The sequence below is a fragment of the Chiloscyllium plagiosum genome, chromosome 34, assembly GCF_004010195.1.
Source record: "Chiloscyllium plagiosum isolate BGI_BamShark_2017 chromosome 34, ASM401019v2, whole genome shotgun sequence".
Lineage (NCBI taxonomy): Eukaryota > Metazoa > Chordata > Chondrichthyes > Orectolobiformes > Hemiscylliidae > Chiloscyllium > Chiloscyllium plagiosum.
Genome location: NC_057743.1, coordinates 32,559,305 through 32,583,681, shown reverse-complemented (window position 1 = coordinate 32,583,681; position 24,377 = coordinate 32,559,305). Strand labels below are relative to the sequence as shown.

General features: G+C 42.2%; 1 protein-coding gene and 1 long non-coding RNA gene across 4 annotated transcripts in view; one reads left to right on the top strand and one right to left on the bottom strand.

The window, feature by feature from the left end:
* LOC122540400 (protein polyglycylase TTLL10-like) overlaps positions 1–23,921 on the top strand; it is a 58,136-nt gene extending 34,215 nt beyond the window's left edge. For both annotated transcript variants that reach the window (XM_043676089.1, XM_043676090.1), the window contains 5 exons: positions 427–598; positions 13,774–13,914; positions 16,592–16,708; positions 22,806–22,899; positions 23,039–23,921. In XM_043676089.1, the coding sequence (XP_043532024.1) occupies positions 427–598; positions 13,774–13,914; positions 16,592–16,708; positions 22,806–22,899; positions 23,039–23,673 (1,159 nt within the window). In that variant the 3' untranslated portion in view covers positions 23,674–23,921. The remainder of the gene's footprint in view (positions 1–426; positions 599–13,773; positions 13,915–16,591; positions 16,709–22,805; positions 22,900–23,038) is intronic.
* LOC122540402 overlaps positions 1–24,377 on the bottom strand; it is a 39,618-nt gene that overhangs the window by 13,290 nt on the left and 1,951 nt on the right. For both annotated transcript variants that reach the window (XR_006309279.1, XR_006309278.1), the window contains exon 2: positions 15,706–15,771. This is a non-coding gene — a long non-coding RNA (uncharacterized LOC122540402). The remainder of the gene's footprint in view (positions 1–15,705; positions 15,772–24,377) is intronic.

Below are 24,377 nucleotides of genomic sequence, written 5' to 3'. Positions count from 1 at the left end.
CATTTAAAATGTCACTGTTCAGCAAATAGTAGATACACTTCCCCTGAAGAATCAAAAGTAAATGGGTTTCATTGTACTGTATTTTGTGTTGAACCTTGAGACACATTTGTGGGTGTAAAGAGAACAGGAGAAAAGAAGTGATAAAAAAATCTTTGAAGCTGCATTCCCATAAGGAATTGCACACTGAGTTATTGTGGGCTCTCTCAGAAGTATTTTTGCATCTAAAGTCATGGGAAATTGTACCTGTGATTTCCTATGGTTTGCTTCCAGTGTGAGATTCCAGTGTGAAACACGCTGAAAATTAGCCTGTGTATGGAGAGATGAGAAGACCAACACTGGACCAGCAGTGGAAGTGATATAACAATCTGAAGCTCCCAAAACTTTCTTCAAAGACATGCTAAAATGCCTGTGCTTTTACCTAAACAGGTACCTACACAAACCTCTGCTTCTGGAAGGTCGAAAGTTTGATGTCCGCTCCTACTTCCTGATTGCCAGCACCTCACCTCATATGATCTTCTTTCGCCATGGTTACGTCAAATTGGCATGCAACCAATATGATCCATATTCGGATGACCTGACAAGTCATCTGACAAACCAGGTAAGTTGTACATAGGGAAAATAACCATCATTCCTACTTCCCTTGTAATTGTCCAAAATTACGAATCAAATATATTAGAGTTTCATGAAAAAATGATGATGATAAGTTGTTTTATGTTTTTAGTTCTTTCTAAAGTCTCCTTATCCTACGTTACTAGTTGAGTACTCAGATCACTCATGGATGACTCTCAAGTTCCTTAACCTTCAACTCACTGTTCCCTGAAATTTATGGAAGTTATCAAGTTTTGGACTGTTTTACTGTTCTACATTGTTTTATCACTTTAAACAAAGATATAAAGTTGTAACGACTGCAGAATCAAGACCCCGTCTTTAATAAGCTCATGCTTTATAGAACATAGAACAGTACAGCACAGTACAGGCCCTTCAGCCCTCGATGTTATGCCGACTTTTATCCTACTCTAAGATCAAACTAACCTACATACCCTTCATTGTATTAACTTCCATGTGCCTATCCTTGAATCGCTTAAATGTCCCAAATATATCTACTACTACTTCTGGCAGTGCATTCCATGCACCCACCATTATCTGTGTGAAGAACCTTTCTCTGACATCTCCCCTAAACCTTCCTCAACCCACCTTAAAATTATGACCCATTGTGATAGCCATTTCTACTCTGGGAAAAAGTCTTTGAGATATTCACTCTATCTAAGCCTCTCATCGTTTTGTACATTTCTATTAAGTCAGGTCTCAACCTTCTTTGCTTCAATGAGAAAAGCTCTAGCTCCCTCAACCTTTCTCTATAAGACATGCCCTCCAGTCCAGGCAGCATCCTGATAAATCTCCTCTGCACCTCTCTAAAGCTTCCACATCCTTCTTATAATGAGGCAACCAGAACTGAACCCAATATTCCAAGTGTGGTCTAACCAGGTCTCTAGTGAGCTACAGCATAACCTCACAGCTCTTAAATTCAATACCCCTGATAATGAAAGCCAACACACCATATACCTTCTTGACAAGCCTATCACTTGGGTGGCAACTTTGGGGGATCTACGGATACGGACCCCAAGATCCCTCTGGTCCTCCACACTGCCAAGAATCCTGCCTTTAACCCAGTATTCTGCATTCAAATTCGACATTACAAAATGAATCACTTCACACTTTTCCAGGTTGAACTCTGTCGACCACTTATCAGCCCAGTTCTACGTCCTGTCAATGTCCCGTTGCAACCTACAACAGCCCTCCACACTATTCACCACTCCATCAAACTCCGTGCCATTGGCAAAGTTACTAACCCACACTTCCACTTCCTCATCCAAGTCATTTATAAAAAACACAAAGAGCAGAGGTCCCAGAACAGATCCCTGTGGAACACCACTGGTCACTGAGCTCCAGGCTGAATACTTTCCATCTACTACCACCTTCTGACTTCTATGGGCCAGCCAATTCTGTATCCAGACAGCCAAATTTCCCTGTATGTCATCCCTCGTTACTTTCTGAATGAGCCTACGCTGGGGAACCTTGTCAAATGCCATGCTAAAATCCGTGTTCACCACATCCATTGCTCTACCTTCATCAATGTGTTTTGTCACATCCTCAAAGAATTCAATAAGGCTTGTGAGGCATGATCTGTCACTCACAAAGTCATGCTGACTATCTCTAATCAAACTATAGTTTTCCAAGTAATCATAAATCCTGTCTCTCAGAATCCTCTGCAATAATTTGCCCACCACAGACGTTAGACTGACTGGTCTCTAATTCCCAGTATTATCCCTATTCCCTTTCTTGAACAAGAGAATAACATTTGCCACCCTCCAATCATCTGGCACTAGTCCAGTGGATAGTAAGGATGCATGGATCATTGAAAAAGGCATAGCAATCTCTTCCCTTGCTTCCTGTACCAACCTAGGATATATCCTGTCTGACCCATGGGGGTCTTATCTATCCTTACGTTTTTCAAAAGTTTCAGCACATCCTCCTTCTTAACAGCATACTGTTTCATACTGTCCCCACAAACATCAAGGTCCCTCTCAGTAGTGAATACTGAAGCAAAGTATTCATTAAGGACTTCCCCCACTTCCTTTGACTCCAGGCACAAGGTCCTTCCACTGTCCCTGATTGGGCCTACCCTCACTCTGGCCATCCTCTCGTTCCTCACATGTGTAGAATGCTTTGGGGTTTTTCTTAATCCTACCCACTAAAGCTTTTTCATGCATCCTTCTAGCTCACCTAAGTCCATTCTTCAGTTCCTTCCTGGCTACCTTGTAACCCTCCAAAGCTCTGTCTGATCCTTGCCTACTCAACCTTAAGTAAGCTTCCTTCTTCCTCTTGACTAGATGTTCCACATTCTGGAGTAGAGTGGTGCTGGAAAAGCACAGCAGTTCAGGCAGCATCCGAGGAGCAGGAAAATCGACGTTTCGGGCAAAAGCCCTTCATCAGAAATACAAGCGGAGTGCCTGAAGGGTGGAGAGATAAATGAGAGGAGGGTGGGAGTGAGGAGAAAGTAGCATAGAGTACAATAGGTGGATGAAGGTGATAGGTCAGAGAGGAGGGTGGAATGGAAAGGTGGAAAAGAAGATAGGCCGGTAGGACTGGTCATGGGGACAGTGCTGAGCTGGAAGTTTGGAACTGGGGTGAGGTGGGGGAAGAGGAAATGAGGAAACTGGTGAAGTCCACATTAATGCCCCGGGGTTGAAGTGTTCCGAGGTGGAAGATGAGGCGTTCTTCCTCCAGGCATCGAGTGGTGAGGGAACAGCGGTGAAGGAGGCCCAGGACCTCCATGTCCTCAGCTGAGTGGGACGGGAGTTGAAATGTTGGGCCACAGGGTGATGTGGTTGATTGGTGCGGGTGTCCCAGAGATGTTCCCTAAAGCGCTCTGATAGGAGGTGTCCAGTCTCCCCAATGTAGAGGAGACTGCATCGAGAGCAACAGATACAATAAACGATATTGGTGGATGTGCAGGTAAAACTTTGATGGATGTGAAAGGCTCATTTAGGGCCTTGGATGGAGGTGAGGGAGGTGGTATGGGCGCAGGTTTTGCAATTCCTGCAGTGGCAGGGAGGGTAGGTTTTGGGAGGTGTGGACCTGACCAGGTAGTCACGGAGGGAACGGTCTTTGCGGAAGGCGGAAAGGGGTGGGGAGGGAAATATATCCTTCGTGGTGGGGTCCGTTTGGAGATGGCAGAAATGTCGGCGGATGATTTGGTTAATGCGAAGGTTGGTAGGGTGGAAGGTGAGCACCAGGGGGTTTTGTCCTTGTTACGGTTGGAGGGGTGGGGTCTGAGGGCAGAGCCAACAAAGAGACAGGCATAGCTGGGGCCCATATGTGTGCCCATGGCTATCCCTTTGGTCTGGAGGAAGTGGGAGAATTCGAAGGAGAGATTGTTAAGGGTGAGGACCAGTTCGGCCAAACAAATGAGAGTGTCGGTGCAAGGGTACTGAAGGGGACATCGGGAGAGGAAGAAACAGAGGGCTTGGAGGCCCTGGTCATGGCGGATAGAGGTGTAGAGGAATTGGATATCCATGGTGAAGATGAGGCGTTGGGGGCCGGGGAAATGGAAGTCTTGGAGGCGGTGAAGGGCGTGGGTGGTGTGTCAAACGTATGTGTGGAGTTCCTGGACTAGGGGGGATAGGACAGTGTCGAGGTAGGTAGATGTTCCACATCCCTTGTCACTGAAGGTTCCTTCACCCTGCCATCCCGTCCTTGCCTCAGTGGGACAAACCTATCCAGCACTATCAGTAATTGCTTCTCAAACAATCACCACATTTCTGTTGTGCATTTTCCTGAGAACATCTGTTTCCAATTTAGGCACCTCAGTTCCTGCCTAATAGCATTGTAATTGCTCCTCCCCCAATTAAATACTTTCCCATATTTTCCTTTCCCTCTCCATGACTATAGTAAAGGTAAGGGAGATGTGATCACTATCACTGAAATTCTCTCCCATTGAGAGATCTGACACCTGGCCTGGTTTGTTGCCAAACACCAAATCCAATATGACCTCCCCTTCAGTGGGCCTTCCTACATACGGAGTCAGGAATCCTTCCTGGACACACCTGACAAACAATGTTCCTTCCAAACTATTTGAACTAAGGAGGGTCTAATCAATATTAGTGAAATTAAAGTCACCCATGACAACAACCCTGTTACTTCTGCACCTTTCCAAAATCTGCCTCCCAATCTGTTCCTCCTGTCTCTGTTGCTAGTTGGGAGGGGGGGGGAAGAGCTCTGCAGAAAGCTCCCAATAAAGTGACTGCTCCTTTTCTGTTTCTGACTTCCACCCATACTGATTCTGTAGACAAACCCTCCTGGATGACCTCCTTTTCTGTAGCTGTGATACTATCCCTGATTAGCAATACTACTCCCCCACCTCTTATCTCCCTCCCCGTTCCTTTTGAAACATCTAAACCCTGTAACATCCAACAACCATTCCTGCCCCTGTGATATCCAAGTCTTGTAATGGCCGCAACAGCATAGCTCCAAGTACTGATCCATGCTCGGAGTTCATCATCCTTATTCCTGAGAATTCTTGCATTAAAATGGACACACTTCATCATACCGACTGCAACTTTGCCATATCAACTATCTGTCCCTCCTCACTGATTATCTGCACACTGTATCTGACTGTTCACTATCTACTCCATCCTCAGATCCGTAGCTCCAGTTCCCACCCCCCGCCAAACTAGGTTAAACCCTACTGAATGCAATATGAATATTCAGACCAAATCACAAAGCATCTTTCCTGTATGACTATATCATTTCTTACCATTAAAGTTCACAATTCATGATAAGAATTCAGCTACTGTAATTCACAATTCCAGTATGTAATTATAATAAAGTGGTCTACCTAAAACTCGTATATCAATTCCAACTTTTGATCTCTACATTCCATACTAATACGAAATGATAACATATCAAGATACATAATGTGGACTACATTATATACAACAGCGAGCCAAGATAATCCACTGGAGTTTTCAATCTCTCCCAGTGATTCCATTATCATGGTCATAGGGTTTACTTAAGCTTTTCAATCACTTTATTACAATAAGTAGTGGTATTATTGTTAAACTACTAATTCAGAAACCCAGATAATGGAAATGCCATGATGGAATTTGAATTCACTAAAAATCTGGAAGTAAGTCTACGACCATGAAACCATTGTTGATTGTCAGAAAAACCGAAGTAGTTTATTAATGTCCTTTAGGGAAGTAAATTGCCTTCTTTGCCTAGTTTTGCCTACATGTGATTCCAGACACTCAACAATATGGTTGACCTTTCTTTGCCCTCTGGGAAATTAGGGATGGCAATAAATGCTGGCCTAGCTAATGATGCCCACATCTGTGAATGAACAAGAAACAACATGAGTAACTTCCCATTCCTTCAGCCCTTCAATTTAGCTGTCATCCTGTTTCAGAAAGCTCCCTGCTCAGTAGAACTGAAAGCTGGTTTCACTCATCATGTGCTGATGCCACAAACAAGATGGGTAATGTGAACTCACGCTGCCACATCAGGGAGAATGAATACCATTCCTTATTCCATTATTGCTTTCAGGGACTGACTTACTTTATTTTCACACAAATTATTATCTTTGGCTCTTGAAAGTAATTTAACATCAGACCTCATGTGAACTGAAAAACATCAAAATGTCTGTTTTCAACCAGCCATGAAATAGTCTAATAGTCCAGCACTGAAATACTACACTTGTACATTTATAGTCAAATCCCATAATGGCTGCAACTATCCCTGTTTATGAATTTCTACAGCCTCTTTACATCTTTTGAAGTATCTGCATTCTTCCAATTCCAGCTGGGCATGCTTTAACCTAAGCCCTAAACTCTAAAATTCCCTTCAAAAATGTCTATTCCTCTTGATCTTCTTTTCTTCACTGGGCATTCCTTAAAATTGACTTGCTTAATGATCCGACCTTCCTGATGTGCAGTGCTTGCCTGGTCTCTTTAAAAAAAACAGCCTCTTTCCTCTTTTAAGATTTAAGAAATGCCCATATTTTTAATCTTCCACACCTCATGAGATCTTCCAAGGGAACCCAATTTATCTTAATTTGAACTGAAGAGTTGCTCTTATGTTCTGTAAACAGGAGTTGATAACAATTAATGGATCCTGGAGGGTGCCACCAAAAATGGACTATTTTTCAAAATGCTACTCATACAAAGAGTTGCAAAAAACAGATGTTTGAAACTTAGTTAGATTACCTTCAACCTATTTCCAAAGAGATTATGATAGCAGACTTTAAGACGACATATGGTTATAGATTTTGTGTGAGATATTAACTTTTGCACTCCCCGTTTCCAATGACTGTCCTAGATTGGAGGACACTAAATAAAAATATATGAAAAGAAAAATTCAGATTATCACATGGATTTTGTTGTCAATGAAAATAGAATTTGTGATTTTCGACTGCTTGTTATTCATACATTGAGTGCTGAACCTCAGCCATCACAGTTATGGAGAAAGTTTGTGCGAAGATTTGTAGATCGGGTGCTCGTTGCTGTGGTTCTGTTCGCCGAGCTGGAAGTTTTTGTTGCAAACGTTTCGTCTCCTGGATAGGCGACATCATCAGTGCTTGAGAGCCTCCTGCGAAGCGCTTCTTTGATGTTTCCTCCGGTGTTTATAGTGGTTTGTCCCTGCCACTTCTGGACAACCAGTGTTAAGTGTATACGTCCTGCCCTGACTTGCCTTTCCAAAATGCAGCATCTGACATTTATATAAATTAAACTCCAGCTGCCACTCCTTAGCCCATTGGCCCATCAGATCAAGGTCCTGTAGTACTCTGAGGTAACCTTCTTCATTATCCACTACTTCACCAGTTTTAGTGTCATCTGCAAACTTACTAACCATGTCAGCTATATTCACATTTCTCATGTACGTATCCAGTTCTGTTTTGAATGTTGACATTGAATCTACTCCCACTGTTTTATTTGATAAAAGTCTGATGATACTGCTAAGGACATTTTAGTGTGATAATGATTCCATAATAACTGAACATCAATGATACATTTTTGCTCCATCTTGGTTCTCAACGATTTGCAAATTCAGACAACACATTATAAACTCTGTAAATGTAATGGAAATAAACATCAGGATGCTGACTGCAATCCCTTGTTTATCACGCCCGGTCAAAGTTTATTTCATGGAAAGAAGTCACAGGAGTTTATTTCTTGTTTGTTCATGTGCAGGCAGCACACAGGGATTTTATCTGCCCGGGCGGTACCCAGCTGAATTTGATGGGAGTGTTCAATTTCAATATGTAAATAAACAGTAAACTCTGAGGCGGGGGGTTGGGGTTTCTAAAAAGATCCACCTTGGCAGCAATCAATAATCTTTTCCAAAAGCATGCATTTCACACATTTCCTTGTATTTTATATTATATCAGTGAACATCTCCAACTTTTCATGATTTATGGAACAGTTAAAGCCAAGCCTGCGTCTTAAAATGTTCCTTGGAGGCACCTTGTCCTCTGAGCCAAGGCGCAGGTTCCAGTCCCACCTACCTCAGAGGTATGTGATAATATGCCTAACCAGGTTGATAAAAAATATCTGTAAATATTCCTGCATTACAGCTGGGTGTACAGGGACTGGGTGTCCATGGTGAAGATGAGGCGTTGGGGACCGGGGAAGCGGAAATCCTGGCGGAGGTGGAGGGCGTGGGTGGTGTCACGAACGTAGGTGGGGAGTTCTTGGACTAATGGGGACAGGACCGTGTCGAGGTATGCCGAGATGAGTTCGGTTGGGCAGGAGCAGGCTGAGACGATGGGTCGTCCGGGGCAGTCAGGTTTCCGGAAGCGGCAGGGACAGACCACTATAAACACCGGAGGAAACATCAAAGAAGCGCTTCCCAGGAGGCTCCCAAGCACTGATGATGTCGCCGAGCCAGGGGACGAAACGTTTGCAACAAAAACTTCCAGCTCGGCGAACAGAACCACAGCAGTTATGGAGAAATGTTGCACGATAACTTAATTTGTAGATGCCTAGAAAACCATCTCTGATTCTTTCAGCTGAAGGTAGAAACCTGTAGCAGTGAAGATGATATTTGGCCCTTTGATTTCTCATTTAAAGTTCTGTCCAATTGTCCCCACTCACTTGCACTTTACCCCACAGTCCTGCAAATGTTTCATTCAGGTGTGTTTGGGCAGAGTTGAGGAAATATTACTTTGAACCTTGCTTCGGGCATACACCATCCTTGTAGTCATAGAGTCATAGAGCTGTAGAGCATGGAAACAGACCCTTCAATCCAACTCATCCATGCTGACCAGACATCCAAATCTGACCTAGTCCCATTTGCTAGTATTTGGCCCATATCCCTTTAAACCCTTTCTATTCATGTACCCATTCAGATGCCTTTTAAATGTTATAATTGTACCAGCCTCCACCACTTTCTCTGGCAGCTCATTCCACACACACTCCACTGTCTGAGTGAAAGTTGCCCCTTAGGTCCCTTTTAAATCTTTCTCCTCTCACCTTAAACCTATGCCCTCTAGTTCTGGACTCTCCCAGCCCAGGGTAAAGATCTGGGCTATTTACCCTCTCCACGCCTCTCATCATTTTATAAACCTTTATAAAGTCACTCCTCAGCCTCTGATGCTCCAGGGAAAATAACCCCAGCCTATTCAGTTCAGTCTCTTCCTATTGGTCAAACTCACCAACTATGGCAACATTCTTGTAAATCTTTCCTGAACCCTTTCAAGTTTCACAACATCCTTCCGCCAGCAGGGAGACCAGAATTGCACACAGTACTCCAAAGGTGCCTAAACCAGCTGTAAAACGACCTCCCAACTCCTACAATCAATGCACTGACCAACAAAGGCAAGCATACCAAACACTTCCTTCACTATCCTGTCTACCTGTGACTCCACCTTCAACGAACTATGAACCTGCACTCCAAGGTCTCTTTGTGCAGCAACACTCCCTGGGACCTTTCCATTAAGTGTATACGTCCTGCCCTGACTTGCCTTTCCAAAATGCAGCATCTGACATTTATATAAATTAAACTCCAGCTGCCACTCCTTAGCCCATTGGCCCATCAGATCAAGGTCCTGTAGTACTCTGAGGTAACCTTCTTCATTATCCACTACTTCACCAGTTTTAGTGTCATCTGCAAACTTACTAACCATGTCAGCTATATTCACATTTCTCATGTACGTATCCAGTTCTGTTTTGAATGTTGACATTGAATCTACTCCCACTGTTTTATTTGATAAAAGTCTGATGATACTGCTAAGGACATTTTAGTGTGATAATGATTCCATAATAACTGAACATCAATGATACATTTTTGCTCCATCTTGGTTCTCAACGATTTGCAAATTCAGACAACACATTATAAACTCTGTAAATGTAATGGAAATAAACATCAGGATGCTGACTGCAATCCCTTGTTTATCACGCCCGGTCAAAGTTTATTTCATGGAAAGAAGTCACAGGAGTTTATTTCTTGTTTGTTCATGTGCAGGCAGCACACAGGGATTTTATCTGCCCGGGCGGTACCCAGCTGAATTTGATGGGAGTGTTCAATTTCAATATGTAAATAAACAGTAAACTCTGAGGCGGGGGGTTGGGGTTTCTAAAAAGATCCACCTTGGCAGCAATCAATAATCTTTTCCAAAAGCATGCATTTCACACATTTCCTTGTATTTTATATTATATCAGTGAACATCTCCAACTTTTCATGATTTATGGAACAGTTAAAGCCAAGCCTGCGTCTTAAAATGTTCCTTGGAGGCACCTTGTCCTCTGAGCCAAGGCGCAGGTTCCAGTCCCACCTACCTCAGAGGTATGTGATAATATGCCTAACCAGGTTGATAAAAAATATCTGTAAATATTCCTGCATTACAGCTGTCAGATTGTGAATCTCTTCAGACATAGCATTCAGGCGTGTTTGGGCAGAGTTGAGGAAACATTACTTTGACTCTTACTTCAAGTGTACATCATCCTTGTAGTCACTGATAGTTGCATCTGATTTTTAAATGGTTCATAATTGTTTAAATCCCCAACATTGATGTCTCTCACCTTGGAAGGGTAGGAGTTGGAAGTTGCAAATTTGCAAATCGTTGAGAACCAAGATGGAGCAAAAATGTATCATTGACGTTCAGTTGTTATGGAATCATTATCACACTAAAATGTCCTCGGGTGTATCATCAGACTTTTATCAAATAAAACAGTTTGACACCAAAACATTTAAGACAATGTTACCATAAAACCTAGTCAAAAAGTACATTTTTAAGGAACATCTTAAAGGAGGAATGTGAGTTAGAGAGATGTCGAGGTTTGAATTCCAGATTGATGCCTGGAAAGCCAAAGGTGTGTCAGTCAGTGGTGCAATGTAGAAGATGCACAAGAGTCCTATGATGGGATCTGACAGGTAAGAGACTTCAAGGGGAGTTGCAAATACCAGGATCCAGGACATTGTTGGGCTATGGTCCGCTGTTTATGAATGGAGGGTTGGAAGACACATGGAGGTGGACTTTAAAGGGCCAACTGCTGGCCCATGCTGCCTTCACCACAATTCCCCCAGAGGAAAGGTTAGTTCAGCATTCACCACTACTAAAAAGCTTGCCCCACAGTGTTGTCATACTGAAAGTGGCCTGAACAAGCTGAGGGTGATCCTGTGCCTCTTGGTGAACAGGAACCTCTGTCCTACAAAGCTGGTGACCAATTAGAATGATGAAGAACTTCAGTATTGGGTGTTTCTGGAACTGCAAAGAACCCACGAAGATTGTCAATGGCATTTGGATTCAGGTCTTTTCCGGCATTTAGGATGGAAATGGATTGGACACAGGGGAAAGTTTGGAAGGGAACAAAAACAGAAATTGCTGGACAAACTCAGCAGGTCTGGCAGCATCTATGGAGAGAAAACAAAGATGGGGGTGGGGGTGCCTTACATACACTTATGACAGCCCCAAACCATGTGTCCCCTTCCTTCTTCCTGTCTTCTCAATGAAGTTGTAAAACAAGAGATCCTAACTTGGAGCCATCTACCACTGCCCAACATTTTGTGACGGTGGAGATGAATAGAGCACTTCAGGTATGCAAGAGTGGGTCTCTTAAGGCTTTCAACAAACCTAAGGGTGGGTGGGTTAGTGAAGTTTTACCCAACTCCATATCATGGGAAATGTGTCAGTGGGGAGGATGGCAGTGAGCTAGTAACTCCTCATATTTTATGTGCCTCACATCCCACACACTGAACCTATCCAATGGGGGGAATGTACAATCCAGACCATGGAAAGAAATAGCAATGCTTACAAGCTTCCAACCCAGACTACTGAAAAGCGGGTTACATTTAATCTCTCACCGGGGACCCAGAGATGTACAGCACGGAAACAGACCCTTTGGTCCAACTTGTCCGTGCTGACCTACCTAATCCCAACCTGATCTAGTCCCACTTGCCAGCATTTGGCCCATATCGCTCTAAACCCTTCCTATTCATATACCCATACAAAGGCCTTTTAAATGTTGCAATCGTAACAGTTACCACCACTTCCTCTAGCAGCTCATTCCATAAACACACCATCTTCTGTGTGAAAACATTGCCCCTTTAGGTCCCTTTTATATCTTCCCCTCTCACCCTGAACCTATGCCCTCTATTCTAGACTCCCCCCACCCCAAGGAAATGTCACACAGCACAGAAACAGACCGTTTGGTCCAACCAGTCCATGCCGAACATAATCCCAAACTAAACTAGTCCCACCTGCCTGCTCCTGGTCCATATCCCTCCAAACCTTTCCTATTCATGTATTTATCCAAATGTCTTTTAAATGTTGTAATTGTACCTGCATCCAATATTTTCTCTGGAAGTTCATTCCACACACAAACCACCCTCTGTGTAAAACATTTGCCCCTCATGTCTTTTTAAATCTTTCTCCTCTCATCTTAAAAATATGCCCCCTTGTCTTGAAATCCCCCATCCTAGGGAAAAGATACCTACCATTAACACTATCTATACCACTCATTATTTTATAAACTTCTGCAAGGCCTCCTTTCAACCTCCTATGCCCCAGTGAAAAGGTCCCAGCCCTATGCAGCCTTTCTTTATAACTCAAACCTTCCACAACCAGCAATATCTGGTAAATCTCTCTGAACCCTCATCAGCTTAATAATATTCTTCTTATAGCTGGGCAAACAGAACTGAAAACAATATTCCAGAAGAAGCCTCACCAATGTCCTGCATAACCTCAACATGACTTTCCAACTCATTTGTTAAGACTGTGTATAGAGGCTGTAGGATTCTCAAATTTAAAATCTCAAGCACCAAGATATAAAGCCTCAGAAGATGAGCTTGTTACTCCTTCAGCCTGTGATAAAGTTAATAACGCTGGTTAGCACATTACTTCCAACCATCCCACCTCTATGTTATTGTGATTGGTCACCTGACATGTGCATCCTTACAACACACCTCCTTCCCCAGCCAATTGGAAAGCAAATAAACTCTTCATTGGCCAAAGATTTTGGACTGACAGTCAAAAAGCCTTTTTTGCCCATGTTCAATATTTTTATAGCTAATTATCAAACTGTTCAAAGAAATCGGTTTTACCAAAGAGGCTAGGATAAATTTTAATATCCACTGTGGCTCCACCAGGACAAGGAGAACTCAGTGTGAGGATTAATTTTGTTAAAAATAGGAAATCTGGTCTCCATCTTGATTTTTTGAGTCCCTATGTTCTCATCTATGATCTCTTTCCCGCTGATTTCTTCTTGCGATTTGTTCTCGCTCTGTGATCTCTTTGTACTGCTGCAATTTCTCCCTCCCAGTATGGTTTTCTACACCTGATTTCCACCATGCACTGCAGACCCTTGATCTTTCCCTCTGCCCGTCATTTACTTCTTGCAAGCACTTCCTTCAAAGTTCCCTCCCTCCATTCCCTCAAAGCCTCCTCTTTAATCTCGTATGCCTCCCTGTCCTGCAATAGCCACCAGACACTCCAAGCCCCCTGTACCACTCACTGATGCTAAATGTTCTTGATTATAAAATAACATCATAATAACGAGCAACGTCTACAGGAAGTGTTCAAGTATGGGGTTTCACCAAGTGCAGCAAGTTCCGTGCAGTACAGCATCCACAGGCATACAATGTATTAGTTGACCTTTTTCTGAATTATTCATTTGGCATTAAATCATCCTTTCACGTGATCTCAGAAGCATCACTTCATCAGGTGCCCTCATCAATTGGAATCTTATTCCACTGGTTTCTCCTTTTTTCATCTTACAGTTTGTACAGAAAAAGAACCCACTTTACAGTGAGATGAAGGAGGATACAGTCTGGTCCATGGAGCACTTGAATGACTATATTAATAAGCATTATATGGAAGAAATGGATCTACCAAAGGACTGGGTCTTCACTGTTTTTGAGGTAAGTTTAATTTCTAACTTTCACCTGGGTTCTAGTTAATGGAACGCGATGATCTTGGGATTAGAGGAGTGAGGTACAGTTCCCTTAGTAGGTTTGTGCTTTCATTCAGATTGGTCTTTCCTGTTATACTATTTCTGATCAATTTAAACTGATGTAAAGCTGAGAACTTTTCACTCAGTCCTCAAATGGGCCTCAAATGAGACCAGCTGAGGAATCACAGTCATTTAGTTGAGGAGACCCAATGGCAGTGGTCAGCCTGACCTATTGGTCCTCATTTGGACTATATCATGGGCTCGCAATGAAAAATGACCCTTAATGAGTCATGAAATAAAAACAGCAAATGCTGGAGAAACTTAGCAGGTCTGGCAGCATCTATGGGGAAAGAAACAGATTTAACCTTTCAAGTCCAGGGAGTCTTCATCAGAGTCTGATCTGAAGATTCAATGGACTCAAAACATTAACTCTGCTTTCTTCTCATAAAATGCTGCCAGACCTGCTGAGTTTCTCCACAATTCCTGTTTCTCCAGCATCCACAGTTCTTTGCTTAGTCTCAATGAATACTGCATTGAGCAAAGTTAGCATGTTAGTCAGGATAGGATCCCAATCCTCATTCCTTCCAAAACTGGCACTTTACATGTCAAATTGAAGAGCAGCAAAGTAGAGGGTCATCCTCCCAGGAATACTGGGGTGGTGCATTGCCATCTTTTTAGGGAGACCAAGTTGCTGTGGAAACATAACATTTACATATGTGTTGTGGTCTGAAGCTATGAAAAGTGATGGTAGAGTAGTTAGTTTCCATCACTTAGCTGACTAAGAATCCTTCTGTCACTCTTATACCCTGCTATTGCTGATTGTTGGAAGGATTTGCATGTTGATAACCATAGCTGCGGTATGAATGTACTTTCCTTAGCTATCAAGTCCTGGAGTATTTGCATGTTTCATGGGCAGCACAGTGGCTCAGAGGTCAGCACTGCTGCCTCAAAATACTAGGTTTCTGGGTTCAATTCCACCCTTGGGTGACTATCTGTGCACATTCTCCCTGTGGCTGTGTGGGTTTCCTCCAGGTGCTCTGGTTTCCTCCCACAGTCTAAAGATTGGCAGTTATGTGGATTGGCCATGCTAAATTGCCCATAGTATCCAGTATGTTGGATTAGGCTAGTTGGATTATCCATGGGAAGTGCAGGGTTACAGAGATAGGGTGGATCGGGGAGTGAAGATCTTTGGAGGGGCAATGTGGACTCACAGAGTTGAACGGCCAGTTTCCAGTCTGTCGGGATTCAATTCTATGGTTCTATGTTGATAAACATGGCTGCATTACGGATGTACCTTCATTAGCCATCAACTCCTGGAGAGGGATTTGAACCATGGAGTATCTGGCTCCAAGATAGAGATTCTTTCCATTGCATCACATGACCTCCCTCTATAGTGCTATTGGTGTAAATCATCAGGTCTTCCATAATCCTGTGAACTTTGCTGGGAGCTGTGGAAGAGGTCCCTCTCTGGTGGACCCCTGTTCAGAGCTTTGCCCCAAAGCTTGAGTCTTCCTCAATTGGATTTTATCAGTCAGCTAACAAATTAGATCCACTTCACTGGGAGATTTGCTTGTAACAGTATTTTTTCCTTCCAAGCAATAAACTTGTGATAATGCAACTGGGCAGAGTTTTGTTTCCAGGTTCCATGGCAAGGCTTACAGTTATATAAGTATGCAGCTATCATTCCAAAAATAAGTAGACATGTGAAAACTGAGAAAGATGATCCATGTAGTTTGATGAGAAAAGATTAGCGCTTTACCTCTGAAAGTCAGGATTCAGATTCAGCTGAGGGAGACGACATTAATGTAGATCTGTTCACCAAAGTCTGAGAAGAAAATCATAAAACAGTTTCAGTCAGTGTTAGTCCCATTGAAATGGACAAACAGGATGCAGTCACTTTTATAACAGCTGATCTGGACTAAGTAAACTCCAATAAATATCAGTGTGATAATGACTGGATAATCCACTTTGCAACATTGACTGAAGAATAAATATTGACGAGGGCACGAGGGATAACACCCCTAGTTTTATTAATAATCACAGAATGGCTCCAGTAGAAGGGAGGTCATCTGGCCCATCATACTCATGCTTGCTCTTCGCAAAAACCATTACCTCTTCCCACCTTCACTCTGTAACCTTGTAACTTTTTTCTAAACTTCTGATAACTATCTCTTTTGAAAGCCTCGATTGAATCTGCTGCCATCATACATGGTTGAATGCTTAAATCACCATTGCTTCCTTTACTAGTTATCTTAATTCTGGTCCTGGATACTTCTACCAATGGGTGCAGTTCCTCCCTCACTGTTCTGTCCAATGCCCTTGTGTCTCCTCTGCGATCATGCTTTTGGACCTCTTTTTCCATGCACTTGAGAGACAGTTGGAGCTTTGGTTCAGTTAAACGCAGTACCTCTCAGTGTACAGGTCTCCCTTTGTGTACTGAAGGTTATGAATTAGCTGCTTAAGCCTCTGGAGTGGGTTTTAAATGATCACCTTGTGATTTAAAGATTAATTGGGAATCCCGGAAGGGAATGAAGTGCGTGTGTAAGTAAGCGTGTGAAAAAGAAATAAATTGAAATGCATTTTATACTGTCGCTCGGTTGAGAAAATTAATCCACACAATTAAAAGCATCATAACCTCCTTGCAGAAGAGAATGCAGAAAATCATGATTCAATGTTTCTTCGCCGTCAAGGGAAAACTAGAATGTAAACTGGGCTACTTCAACCTCCTGGGCTGCGATTTTATAGTCGATCAAAACTTCAAGGTAATTGTAATTTTTGTCCTGTTCTGCTATACAGTTGTGGCCATTATAGGAGTAAATGGGTTGCTGGCGATCCATCAGTTTAAAAGCTGGATGTGTGGTAACAGGTCCATGTAGACATTTAGTTGATGCTTTTTGTGATCCATGGGATTTAAAGGAAAACTTTACATGTTGAACTATTTCTCCCATGGACAAAGAATGTTGAGATGATCCAATGGCAAATTACAAAGAGAGGAGAGATGTTGGCCTGGTGGGTTAACAATCCTGAGGTGGAAATGTGTTGCTGGAGAAGCGCAGCAGGTCAGGCAGCATCTAGGGAACAGGAGAATCGACGTTTCGGGCATTAGCCCTTCTTCAGGAAGGGCTAATGCCCGAAACGTCGATTCTCCTGTTCCCTAGATGCTGCCTGACCTGCCGCGCTTCTCCAGCAACACATTTCCATCTCTGATCTCCAGCATCTGCAGACCTCATTTTCTCTTCTAACAATCCTGAGGCCCAAGCTAATGCTCTGGAGTCAAGAGTTTAAATCCTACTATGGTAGCTAATGGAATTTAAATCCCATCAATAAATCTGCAGACAGTCTCAGTGATGGCAACCATGAAACTACCATAAGTTTTTATATCAAATAATCTGTAAATGTCCTTCAGGAAAAAATAAACTGCTATCCATAAGACCATAAAATAAAGGAGCAGAATTATGCCACCAAGTCTGTTCCATCATTTGATCATGGCGGATTTGTTTCTCAACACTATTCCCCTCCTTCTCCCCGTACCCTTTCACTCCCTTACTAATCAAGAACCCTATCTATCTCGGTCTTAAGTACACTCAATGACTTGGCCTCCACAGCTATATACAGTAATGAGTTGCACAGATTCACCACCCTCTGACTGATGAAACCCCTCCTCATCTCGGTTCAAGAGAGTTATCCCTTCATTCTGAAGCCATGTCCTTGGGTCTCTCTTACTAATGGAAACATCTTCTCCATGTCCACTCCATCCAGGCCTTTCAGTATTCTGTATGTTTCAATAAGGTTCCCCTCTCATTCTTCTATACTCTATCGGGTACAGGCTCAGAATCCTCAACTGCTCCCCTTATGACAAGCCCTTCATCTCAAATCATTCTTATAAGTCTTTCCTGAACTCCCTCCAATGGCACTAAATCCTTCCTTCCATACAGGAACCAAAATTGTTCATAATTTTCAAAATTAGGTCTGACTAGTGCCTTATGGAACCTCAGCAGTACATCCTTGCCCATGGTTCTGTTGGGCTAATGCTCGGAGATGACGACAAAAGATTGAATCTTCAAAGCAAAATAATTTCTTCCACTTTTTTAGCCTTGCTATATTTGTAACACTTTGGATATCCCACAAGGCTGGTGTTCAAAACATTCAGCAACACTTTTAAGACATAATCTAGTCTAGGACTTCAGTGCAGGACTATAGGTGTTTTGCACTGTGAAATGTACTATCTTTTGGATGAGCTAAATCAAGGGTTCTCTCAGGGGCCTAAGTATCTCATATCAGTCTTCAAAGAAGTACTGAGGTAGCATCTTCATACATACGCCTGGGAGTATTGAGTCTGTAATATTTGAATCTGAAGCTGACAGGTACAGATGGAGTATCACCAAAAAGATGGGCTAAGACAGAGGTAGAGGTGAGCCATATAATTGAGGGGCAATTTCACTTCAGGGCAAGAGGTAACACAAGATTTTGAACCTCAGGTTTGGACTTTATCAATAGCAGGAGATGGATTTGCTGGCAAGCAGACAGGCTGGTGCAGTTGTAGATCAGGATGTTACCAACATACATGGGAAAGCCAATCCCACATCTGCAGGCAATGTCACCGGGGGAAGGTCAAGAATAAATCCCTAAGAACGTTGAAGGGAATTGAAGAGAAACCACTGCTGTTGTTATGGAGTCTAGTTACTATCAGGAAGGTACTACTATCAGGACCAACTTGGTATTTTGGAAAACAAAGGAAAGGAGTTAGAGGAAGATGAAGCTATCAGAAGCATGTGAAGTGATCAGTACCATGGCCACAATCACAGAGGGTGGCATTTTGTAACTTTACTTAGGTGCTTTGCAATGCTGTAGATAATGGAAATCTGATTGGACAGATTCACACATGGATTTGGGAGAGAGCGACAAAATCAAAAACTTGGAGAGAAAAGGGTGATTGGAGAGGGCGTGGTTGTTTGTGAGAATTTGAACTTTAAGGAGAGAACATTGTTGGTATTTTCATAACAGAGCAGACAGTGTTTCAGGGGAGTAAACCATTTACAACGCCAGATAGCATGGGAGCCAGGAAAGGAGTTGGCTGGTCAGCAGTATAATGGGTTTAGAGTTCAAGGAATACACGGTGGTTCACATGGATAATAGAGGCTCAGGGAAGCCTTGACGAAAAATAGGAGCAGAGCGAGAGAAAAATGCATATTTAGGGCTAATATGAGAAGAGTGATGAGTATCTGAGAAGGAGAACAATGGCTTTATGGGCAAGATAATGGGGGAAGTGGGATACAGCAGGGGCAGCTGAAAGGAGATTATGTTCTTATTAATAAAGCCTATGACCTTGTCAAGCTTGTTTGAGGTGACAAATAGGAAAGAAAGATAGGTTAATGAAGATAATCGGTGATAGAGTCAAGAAGCTAGGGGTTATCCTTGCTTTCAGCAACATTAGAAACCTGATATTGGAGCATGGGAAGTAGCAGTTTGTTCCAAACTCATTGTCCAAATGGAATTGCAAAAACATAAGTTAAATTGGAATGAAACAACTTTATCTAAGCTGTACAGTGATATACAAAATGCATCAAGAATAACATACAATTTTTAATTTGTGCTTGTTTGGGGAGATGGTAACTCAGTGGTATTATTGCTAGATTATTAATTCAGAGACCATGGTAGTGTTCTGGGGACAAATCCTGCCATGGCAGATGGTGGAATTTGAATTCAATAAATATCTGGAATTAGAAATCCAAGGATAACCATGAAACCACTGTCAGTTGTCAGGAAAAAACCCATTTGGTTCATTAATGTCTTTTTGGGAAGGAAAGTACAATCCTCACCCGGTCTGGCCTACACGTGACTCCAGACCCACAATTATATAGTTGACACCTAACTGCATTGTAGGCAATTAGGGATGAGTCATAAATGCTGGTCTAGCCAGTGACACCCACATCGGTGAATGATTAATAAAAAAAAACTGTTTGCTTACTTATTGAATTACCTCTTAACAGGCCTATGGGTTGCTTCAACAACGAATGGGAACAATAGGTTGTTGGTTCTGGTGGCTTCATATCTGTTGCCTAGCAGTCCCCAGCCCAATCAAATACACACACATGGCAGTATCTAATGTTCTGCTCACCCAATCATTTACTTGGATCACTTTATTGTATGTGAAACACTGCACAATGGGTTATCTCACCAAGTAATTGAAAGGGAGGGAAAGGAATGGCAGTTACAAGAAATGGATCCCTCTCATCTTCCAGTAAATTGCAGTTCCAGGCATTGATATGTGAACAGTACACAGTGTATAGTCCTAAAGTACAATGAAGGAATAATATCGATTCGTGCATTGACTCAAGCTCAGAATCCCAATAACCTTAATGGAAATTGTGAATTTATCTATAATTAACTGTCACTAACAAACTTCAAGAATCTCCCTCCTGACCTTCAGGCAGTGAGGCACTCCTTCAGCACTAAGCCTCCAACAGTGCAGCACTCCTTCAGCGCTGACCCTCTAACAGTGAAGCACTCCCTCATTGCTGAACCTCCAACAGTACAGTGCTCCCTCAGCACTGATCCTCCGACAGTGCAGCGCTTTGAACAGGCAATTTCTGAGAAACCAATTTCACTACTGAGCTGTTAATCACAGTAGTAAAATTAATCAGCAATTTAAGGACATTCTCATATGGCCTCAGACATTCCAATTAGACCCAGTAATGAAGAGCAAGGCTGATTCAGCAAAGGGGGACTGGGATTCAAGTGGTTTACCAAGCTGTTGTTCATGAGAGTAGTGCCCCCTCTGAAAAATGATGTGGCTTTCTTTAAGGGTTAAATTGATGGTCTAGAAAGGTGCACAAAATACAACTGAAAATTCGACACATAAGACAAATATTGTGAATGCTGGAAATCTGGAAGAGAAACCGAAAGCTCTGGAAATACCGTGCTGGTTCCAGTATCCTCCATGGAGAGGTTATTCTTTCGTCTGAACCACCAGAATTTCCTGCTTTTAGTTGAAAAATATATATATGTACATTGTTAACAAGTCAACATTTACTATCAGGAGGAGAAAGTGAGGTCTGCAGATGCTGGAGATCAGAGCTGGAAATGTGTTGCTGGAAAAGCGCAGCAGGTCAGGCAGCATCCAGGGAACAGGAGAATCGACGTTTCAGGCATAAGCCCTGAAGAAGGGCTTATGCCCGAAACGTCGATTCTCCTGTTCCCTGGATGCTGCCTGACCTGCTGCGCTTTTCCAGCAACACATTTCCAGCTCCAACATTTACTATCAGCATATCCTAAAAATGTGGGTATCAGGAAAGAAAGAAAAGGACTTTTTAATTATGAAGAATTATGTAAATATGAAAATTGTTCAGCATTATATACTGGATATTTAAAATAGGAGCGAATCCTGAAGATAATTTGCAAATTGATTTGTTGATATTATGAAAAATCATGAATAATATTTTCTAGGTAGTAAATAAAAGAGGTGAATGACTGGTAAGTGTACAACCTCCATTTCCTAACCTTTTTCCTTTGTGTTCATTCCATTTGACATGATTCTCATCAGCTTCTGTCTCATTATTCACTATCTTAACAGTGCACAAAAAGTGACAATTTAGCCGAAGCCCATGCCTGTTATCTATATATCAACACAGTTAGTCAGTCTCATTCTCCCCACCCCACTGCATCCTTGTTACTCTGCAAGTGTATTCCCACTTTTAGCTAATTTCCTTTTGAAAACTATCAGTACATTTGTTTTCACTATTTTGTCATGCTGTGCATTCCAGATTATAACGGTGCCATAAAAATTCTCCTCTGGTCCTTCTGCTAATGATCATAGATAGGTACCCTCTGCTTACCGATAATTCTTGCTCATCGATCCATTTAATCCTCATTTACTGCACAGAAATGCCTCAATTTTGAACAAATCTATTAAAACCCTTAACCTCCAATTCTATAAAAAGAACAATCCTAACAGTGCACTGGTATGTTTGGAGGTGTTAGCTAAGCCATCAAGATCTTTTTCCCAAGCCTCTGCCAAAAAAGAAACTGAGTGAACTCAAGGATGATCTGAAGCTTGTCCTAATGAACCCTCAGAAACACAAAAGGTAAGCAGAAGTCACCAGCTTTATGTCCATTTCCTAACCTCCCACGTCACCTCACAGCAGGCTGATTAATGAAACAAATGATTATTTTAAACAGGAATCCACCTATCTGAATGTTTATTGAAAGAACAGGAAGATCCAAGGACGGATGTCAAACAGCATAAGAACTGCTGTTTGGTCACCTGTTAGGAGCAACCATTTGCAGATGGTCAGTGTAGGTCAAGGCACCTCTTGGCTAAGGAAGTTTATGCAATTGATATGGAAGCATCACTCAGATCAACCAGAGTCTCTGAAGCTTAACAAGTTATAATTGTCAGTAGATCTAATTATTTTGTTAAAATGTGTGCAGGAAACACCATTTATGTTCTGGCCAACATTAATGCTTTAACCAACACCACCCAAAATTGCACGAGTCATTCATGACATTTGTTTCTATAATTATCTCAATAATCACTGCATTTCAAAAAATGAGTTACTCCTTACAAGACCAGTGTGATCTTCTCCCATTTCTACATGAATTACCTTTTTTCCATTTTCAAATGTTTAAGTGATTTTGGTATTGAATTGTCGCGATGACCACTAGGCTATAGATAGTGATTCAAAAAACATGCAATGAACCTGACAGCCCATAGAGACTGGGAATGTAATTGAGCTGAATTTGAACTCAGATCATAGAAATGGAAGATCACTCGGTCTAAGTCACCACCCATTGCTGTGGAAACTAAAGATGGTCGGCATACACACGGATTAACAGTTCTGTGTTTGATCTGTTCATCAGATTTGGTTACTGGAGATGAATGCCAATCCGTCTTTACAGAGACACTGTGAGGTTCTCAAAACAGTCATCCCTAAATTAGTGTACGAAGCTCTTGGTAAGATGTTGTTGCCTTCATTTTGTTTTTTCAGAAGGAGATTTGTGGAAACTATTGATATTCATTTCATTGCTTGAAAACCACTGCTTTCATAAACCATCAAATGGTCGCATTGAACAAAATTCTTTTCTCTTCTCAGATGTGGTACTTGAGATATTCAAAAAATGCAGTAAAGGATTACATGTCTTGCCACTTCAGTCACAAAAAGAGTTTGTTCTGATATACAATGGGGATCATCAGGAAAAGCTTACTAGGTCTCTGCCTAGGACAGAAAGCAATGTGTCACCAACAATTCTTAAGCAACCTTGCCGAGTGGCTGTGGGTTCTGTAAAATGCACTGAGAAAAGTCCAATGCAAAAGTCTATGACTTCTTCAAATCCTGCAGTTGCTTCAGCAAAAATACTTCAGAACAAACTTTCGTTTGTACCTTACGCAAAGCTGCCAGCCATCTCACTAACAGTGAAACAGAATACATCGAAGACTAACTTTCCAGCAAATTTCCAACTGGCTGCAGCCTCCCCTGGTGAAAACAGCCAACTAAAATCCGACAGACATGTAAGTGCTTTCAAAAAAATACCAATGACCACACAGTTAAAACCTTTAGTCACCAGGAACCCACATTCTAGTTCCCACCCTCGGCAAAGTTTGGTGAGCAATTCCTTGTTGGTCAGTGGTACCTTTCACCCAAAGTACATCAACACGATGGTTGCAAAATCATCGGAGATGAAGATGAGCTCCAAAGAGAACAAGACACCATCTGGTGATGCAGCCTAGACAGCTATGATAAGAATTGAAAATCACAAGGATTACATATCCATTTGGTGCTAACTTAGTTTCTGCTTAGCCAGGGTTGTTTCTTTAAATTCCAACCACCTTCTTAAAGAACAGTTGATTACTTCTTTATCAATGTGACCTCATTGAAGTGCATAAGATATTACATATGATAGGTTCATGTTTATAATCACCTGTACATCAACAGAAAATATCCTTGATTGGAATGTATTGGTTACGTATTTTGTGGAATAAAAGGAACTTCTTTCATGTTGCCATTTTTTTCATTCTAACTAAAGCATACAGTGCTTCTCCCTCCCCTATCTTACTTTAAATGCAATTGTTACCTTATTCAGCTGCAAGAAATCCATCCAATCCAAAGAAGACTGCATTTGTCGACACCAATGCATGCTCTATACACTACTCATGTCCATTTAAACAGTTTGGAGGGACATGGCTCAGGAGCCAGGAGGGGTGAAGGGGACATGGCCTGGGAACCCTGAGAGAGGGGTGATGCAGCTTGGGCTCCAGGAAAAAGGGGAGGTGATGCAGGATTCAGGAGATTCTTTCCCTTCCTCTCCAACTCTTCCATTTCCTCCTTCATCTTCTCCTCATCTCCTCCTCCTCTAACCCCCTTCAACCTGAATGAGGGCAGTGCAACATGTCACTTCCACACACCCCCTTCCCACCTACAAACACATACACAT